Genomic DNA, 7,968 nt, shown 5'->3' with positions numbered 1-7,968 from the left:
TTCAAATAAAAAAAGGTGGTAGCATTCTGTTTGTAAATACAATATCTCAACAATGTTGGGAATGAATTCCAAATAAACCAAGTTGCATAAAGTGTTCTGAGTGCTCAGGTAGAGTAGAAAAGAAAACAGACTCGTTCTTTTATAGAAATCAACAATTTATCAGCTGAAAACTGACAAAATGCCTATTGACTTAGAAACTATGATTCTTACAGTTGGTGTGTATTTTCAGCATATAAAATTATTTTTTAAGGATTTAAAATATCATGTCATATTTGACCTCTGACCTCTCCTTCAAGGTCAACAGATCGATCTGAAGATCAAAGTGATAAAAATGCTATACATAGCTATTTCTGTCATGTAAACAATAATAGGAAAAATGTTTCTTATTGACATTGTTCATATTCACATCAATAAAAGACTATAATAAACGATAAAACAGATAAAAACAATAAAAAGAAAGACTTTAGTTATTAATGTTTAAGTTGTCTCACACAAAATACCAAAGTGAAAAAGTTTGTTTTAAATTCTTGTAAATTTATTCAAATGATAAGATAAAAATACAATATTTACATAATCATTTACAGCCCAAACTGTTTTTGAGTCTGAGACATTTCCTTGGACTTCATGGCTTGGTTAGTTCTCTGACATGGACAGTCTGCTATGGGACCTTATATGGACAGGTGTGTGCTTTTCCTAATCATCCTAAATGCCCATCATCTACTAAATTTTGTAGGATTTTGAGGTGATAATAAATCCATAAGACTGTAACATGATCATCTGTGGAACAAGTGAAGCACTGTGTATACTTTCCGGATACACTGTATGTAAATACTTTATCTCTTTGTTGACGGTGTGATGGAACCAAACCTGTTTTGTGTGACATAAAAAGTTGGACAGTTGGAATCAGTGGGCATTACAACTTTAATAACATCAGCAAAGACAACCTAGAACCACAAGTAACTTGTAAGTAACTTGTAAATAAATCTTGAATATATGTCCTAATTTCACAATGATTCAGTTATTTGTTACAAGATGTTAAATATATTCTATAAATATATTCAATTGTTTATTATTTTTTATATTTATTAATTATCTTTGATCAGTTGAGTAATTTTCTGGGAAAAAAAGCTAATATAAAAGGTCTACAAAAGTGTTCTTATAAAGTCCAAACATACAGCATTTAGGGCATTAGCTGCACTTTAGCTTGTTTTTTTTTTTCAAAAGGTGCTTCTCTTTAGATACGGCACTGTAGCGTTTTAGAAGCTTGCAATTTTCACGAGCAAATTGTACAGTTATAAAAAAAATTATAGATAAGCATAGGAGAACAAATTCAGAATGCTGTTGTAATTATGATTAGGATCTTTTAAAAGATATTTTATTATGAAATATATGATAATTTAAATATTGAAGTGGTGATTCTGCTTTTGAAGGTTTGTAACATTTTCCCAAAATGATGGTGAGGGTCGTTGTCATCTTATTTCTGTTTGTTGGTAAGTTAATTATGAAAAACATTACAGAATATTAATGAATAAAAAAAAAAGTAGTGTGAAAACAATATCAATCTCACACTGGCATAGGTGGTGCAAACGCTACAACAACAAACACAGCTACAGAAACTACAACTGAAACATCACCAACCACAGCTACAAGAGATGCACCAACTACAACCACAGCTCCATTAACTACAACAACAGCTCCACCAACTACAACTACAGTAACACCAACATCAACAACAACTACAGCTCAACCAGCTACAACCACAACTCCACCAACTACAACTACAGCTCCACCAACTACAACTATAGCTGCACCAACTACAACCACAGTTTCATTAACAACAACAGCTGAACCAACTACAACCACAGGTCCACCAACTAGAACTACAGTCACACCAACTACAACCACAGCTTCATCAACTACAACAACGGCTGCACCAACTACAATAACAGCTGTGCCAACTACAACCACAGCTGCACCAACAACAACTACAGCTGCCCCGAGAACAACCACAACTGCACCCACAACCACAGCTGCCCCAACAACAACCACAATTACTCCAACAACAACCACTCCTGCTCCAACAACGACCACAGCTGCTCCAACAACAACCACAACTGCTGCTGCAACAACAACCACAACTGCCACAAGAACAACCACACATGCCCCAACAACAACCACAACTGCACCCACAACAACCACGACTGCTCCAACAACAACTACAGTTGCTCCAACAACAACCACAGCTGCCACCCAAACAACAACAACAACAACTGCGGAATCAACTGCAGCAGCCCCAACAACAACAACAGCTGCTCCAACAACAACTACAGCTGCTCCAACAACAACCACAGCTTCCCCAACAACAACCACAACTGCCCCAACAATAAACACAACTGCTTCAACAAAAACGACAGCTGCCCCAACAACAACCACAATTGCGGTATCAACCGCAGCTACCCCAACAACAACTACAGCTGTTCCAACAACAACGTCAGCTGCTTCAACAACAACCACAACTGCTCCAAGAACAACCACAGCTGCCCCAACAACAACCACAATGGCAGCAACAACTACAGCTGCCCCAACAACAACCACAACTGCCACACCAACAACAACGTCAATAGCTATACCCACAACCACAGCTGCCCCAACAACAACCACAATGGCAGCAACAACCACAGCTGCTCCAACAACAACCACAGCTTCCCCAACAACAACCACAACTGCCCCAACAATAAACACAACTGCTTCAACAACAACGACAGCTGTTCCAACAACAACCACAATTGCGGTATCAACTGCAGCTACCCCAACAACAACTACAGCTGTTCCAACAACAACTTCAGCTGCTTCAACAACAACCACAACTGCTCCAACAACAACCACAGCTGCCCCAACAACAACCACAATTGCGGTATCAACCGCAGCTACCCCAACAACAACTACAGCTGTTCCAACAACAACTTCAGCTGCTTCAACAACAACCACAGCTGCTCCAACAACAACTACAGCTGCCCCAACAACAACCACACCTGCTCCGATAACAACCACAACTGTCACCCCACCAACATCCACAACTGCACTCACAAGCACAGCTGCTCCAACAACAACCACAGATGCTTCAGGAACAACTACAGTTGCTCCAACAACAACCACAACTGCGGCATCATCCACGGCTTCCTCACCGACAACAACCACAACTACACCCACAACCACAGCTGCTCCAACAACAACTACAGCTGCTCCCACAACAACTACAATTGCGGCTCCAACAACAACCACAATTGCGGCTCCAACAACAACCACAGCTGCTCCAACAACAACTACAGTTGCTCCAACAACAACCACAGCTGCCGCCCCAACAACAACCACAACTGCGGCATCATCCACAGCTTCCTCACCGACAACAACCACAACTACACCCACAACCACAGCTGCTCCAATAACAACTACAGCTGCTCCCACAACAACTACAATTGCGGCTCCAACAACATATACAGTTGCTCCAACAACAACCATAACTGCCGCCCCAAATACAACCACAACTGCACCCACATCAACCACAGCTGCTCGAAGAACAACGACATCTGCACCCACATCAACCACAACTGCGGCCACAACTGCAGCTACTCCAACAACAACCACAACAACTGCACCCACAACCACAGCTGCCCCAACAACAACTACAGCTGCTCCGACAACAACCACAACTGTTGCCACAACTGCAGCAGCTCCAATAACAACCACAACTGCTCCAACAACAACCACAGCTGCCCGAAGTACAACCACAACTGCACCGACAACCACAGCTGCTCCAACAACAACTACAGCTGCACCACCAACAACCATAACTGTCGCCACAACAACTACCACAACTGCGGCCACAACCACAGCTGCTCAAACAACAACCACAACAACAACCACAACTGCACCCACAACCACAGCTGCCCCACCAACAACCACAACTGCCACCCCAAGAATAACCACAACTGCTCCAACAACGACCACAGCTTCCCCAACAACAACAACAACAACAACAACTGCACCCACAACCGCAGCTGCTCCAACAACAACTACAGCATCCCCAACAACAACCACAGCTGCTCCAACAACAACTGCAGCTTTCCCAACAACAACCACAGCTGCTTCTACAACAACCACAACTGTCGCCTCAACAACAACCACAATTGCGGCTCCAACAACAACCACAGCTGCTTCAAGAACAACTACAGTTGCTCCAACAACAACCACAGCTGCCGCCCCAACAACAACCACAACTGCGGCATCATCCACGGCTTCCTCACCGACAACAACCACAACTACACCCACAACCACAGCTGCTCCAACAACAACTACAGCTGCTCCCACAACAACTACAATTGCGGCTCCAACAACAACCACAGCTGCTCCAACAACAACCACAATTGCGGCATCATCCACAGCTTCCTCACCGACAACAACAACTGCTCTCACAACATCAGCTGCCCCAACAACAACCACAACTGCCCCAACAACAACCACAGCTGCTTCTACAACAACCACAGCTGTCGCCTCAACAACAACCACAACTGTTCCAACAACAACCACAATTGCGGCTCCAACAACAACCACAACTGCACCCACATCAACCACAGCTGCTCGAAGAACAACGACATCTGCTCCAACAACAACCACAACTGCGGCCACAACTGCAGCTACTCCAACAACAACCACAACAACTGCACCCACAACCACAGCTGCCCCAACAACAACTACAGCTGCTCCGACAACAACCACAACTGTTGCCACAACTGCAGCAGCTCCAACAACAACCACAGCTGCCCGAAGTACAACCACAACTGCACCCACAACCACAGCTGCTCCAACAACAACTACAGCTGCACCACCAACAACCATAACTGTCGCCACAACAACAACCACAACTGCGGCCACAACCACAGCTGCTCAAACAACTACAGAAGCTTCAACAACAACCACAACTGCACCCACAACCACAGCTGCCCCACCAACAACCACAACTGCCACCCCAAGAATAACCACAACTGCTCCAACAACAACCACATCTTTCCCAACAACAACAACAACAACAACAACAACTGCACCCACAACCACAGCTGCTCCAACAACAACTGCAGCTTTCCCAACAACAACCACAGCTGCTTCTACAACAACCACAACTGTCGCCTCAACAACAACCACAACTGTTCCAACAACAACCACAATTGCGGCTCCAACAACAACCACAGCTGCTTCAAGAACAACTACAGTTGCTCCAACAACAACCACAGCTGCCGCCCCAACAACAACCACAACTGCGGCATCATCCACAGCTTCCTCACCGACAACAACCACAACTACACCCACAACCACAGCTGCTCCAATAACAACTACAGCTGCTCCCACAACAACTACAATTGCGGCTCCAACAACAACCACAATTGCGGCATCATCCACAGCTTCCTCACCGACAACAACAACTGCCCTCACAACATCAGCTGCCCCAACAACAACCACAACTGCCCCAACAACAACCACAGCTGCTTCTACAACAACCACAACTGTCGCCTCAACAACAACCACAGCTGCTACAACAACAACTACAGTTGCTCCAACAACAACCACAGCTGCCGCCCCAACAACAACCACAACTGCGGCATCATCCACAGCTTCCTCACCGACAACAACCACAACTACGCCCACAACCACAGCTGCTCCAACAACAACTACAGCTGCTCCCACAACAACTACAATTGCGGCTCCAACAACAACCACAACTGCGGCATCAACCGCTGCTGCTCCAACAACAACTACAGCAACATTAACCCCAACTAAAGCATCAACCACAACTACCACAACAAAAACCACCTCCTCTGCTATTGTTAACAACTTCAGCTTTCTTTCCCTAGGTCTGGCTCTAATACCACATGTTCTTAGCTCATATTCTTAATATTTTTCTCTTAAGTTCACATCCTTTAAATGAAGTCACAAACCAAAATACATGTGGAAATGTAAAATAATTTGTCTTCATTGTGGGTTCATGACTTTTGGTTTGATAGAGAAAAGTTAATTTAAACAGTTTTAGTGTTTTCCTCCTCGAGATGATGTTTGTGGATGTATCAACCAAACATGTGTGATTTGATAACTGATAAAAATATTGTAATGTCTGCTATCTCAACACTGATCTTATCATGGCACTTTTCAAAACTATCATAAATAAAGTCTTTTTGCATTGATTAGTAAATGTCCCCTGACTTTTCAAGGTTGAGAATAATTTCTCATAATAACAATTTCTCTACAATAGTCAGTGTTAATACTAACTTATTCAGCTTTTTTTATTTTGCTGCAACTCACAATAGTTCTCTCATCACATTTTGTAAATTAAAGACCGTGCAGTATTTGGAAGACAAAACAAGTAAGCACAAACTGTGGGAGAATATAGAGTGACATCCTGGTGTTATATGTAAACACACACAGAGAGAGTATATACGCATAAAAATTATGATATTTCAAAGCAAAAGTCTGAGTGATTCTGATAATCCAGATTATATGACTGTGGTTTTATGGGGTCTGATATCTCCTTGTATGTCACGGCTGGCGGGGTGAGCCGTGTGGTGTTGGAGGAAAAGGAGGACCCAAAATGCGGCAGTGACTGATGATTCGAGTGACGTTTATTTACAAGGTGGCAGTGGCAAAAACAGGCAGTGAAGCATGACAAAACAACTGAAGAAACCTAAACTGGGAGAACTAAATGACAAACCTGAGACCATACAAAAGGGGTGCGGGGCAGAGAGACGCAGAGACAGGAACGGAACACCATAGAACGCAGATGAACGCAGACGAGCCGACAAAGAACACAGACCGACACCCACTAAATATACACACACAAGGTAATCAGGTAATCACACACACAGGAGGGAAGAACAGCTGAACCTAATACACATCAGAACCGGAGGAGACACAGACTTTCAGAATAAGACAGGAACTCTAGGACACGAGCCTACAAAGTAAAGCAGGGAACACACGGACTGATTTACAACACAACACTAAGGACAGACACAGGTAGGGCTGAATATACACTAACTTCAGGTTCAACCCTAAACCAATACAAATCAGAACAAACACAAGGCACAAAAATGAACTTCAAGAAAACACAAAACGCTGGGTCAAAACGACCCAGGACCGTGACATTGTAATGTAAACAATCAACTCAAATATCCAATTTGATTATTAAACTTGACAGTGGTAATCTAACACAACTAACATTTGACACTCACATACAGCTGCTTTTACAACCACAGAGGTGCAGAAGAATGTGATGTAAGCAGAAACTTTGTGTTGATTTTGTCTCTGTCTTTCTTTGTGTTTGCACAAGATTTACTGCACTGTCCCTCAGCCCAAAACAGTGTTTCACACATTACATTACACACTGAGAATAAGGGCTCAGTGGAAGGCGTCTCACTCCCACTGCGCCACATATGGACATTTGGTCAGGACCTGTTGTCATCACACTTTAATGCAACAGGTAACTGACACAACTTTTCCCCTTAAATAAACGAGACCTCAAAGAAGACCAATACGAATCTTACTGCAGGTACGAGAATTCTAATTAGAGGACTGAACCTGTTCACAGTCACAGCGGTAAAATGTAGCAGGTCACTTCTGAAAAATGTCACAGAGCATGTGTGAAACAGCACTGCAACAGTCAGTGTTGTTGGCTGTTTCAGGAGGACAAAAGCAGAGAGACACTTGCATTCAAGCTGTTTCTGCACACACCTTTAACCAGGACGATATCTACCTTTACTCCACCTGCACATTATTATCTGGATGCTGATATTATCACATGTCTGGCTCATAAAACATAACACTTTCTTTCACTGTAGTGGACAGCTTACAAGTAATGGAATCATAATTGTCCAGTTGTATTAATGTTCTCTGAATGGAGTTAGAAAGTTAGGGAGGTGTTGGAGT

At 43.2% G+C, this 7,968-nt stretch overlaps 1 protein-coding gene across 1 annotated transcript; it reads left to right on the top strand.

The window, feature by feature from the left end:
* Positions 1 to 1,450: 1,450 nt before the first annotated feature.
* Positions 1,451 to 5,947, top strand: LOC146643022 (uncharacterized). The gene is made up of 3 exons (XM_085396885.1): positions 1,451 to 1,490; positions 1,578 to 5,445; positions 5,512 to 5,947. The coding sequence occupies exons 1-3, from the start codon at positions 1,451 to 1,453 to the stop codon at positions 5,945 to 5,947; spliced, it is 4,344 nt and encodes a 1,447-aa protein (XP_085253011.1).
* The last annotated feature ends 2,021 nt before the right edge of the window (positions 5,948 to 7,968 follow it).

The sequence above is a fragment of the Rhamphochromis longiceps genome, linkage group LG22, assembly GCF_057381845.1.
Source record: "Rhamphochromis longiceps isolate RC_006_pf linkage group LG22, R_longiceps_female_GT1.1, whole genome shotgun sequence".
Lineage (NCBI taxonomy): Eukaryota > Metazoa > Chordata > Actinopteri > Cichliformes > Cichlidae > Rhamphochromis > Rhamphochromis longiceps.
This window is presented reverse-complemented; position numbering and strand designations above follow the sequence as displayed.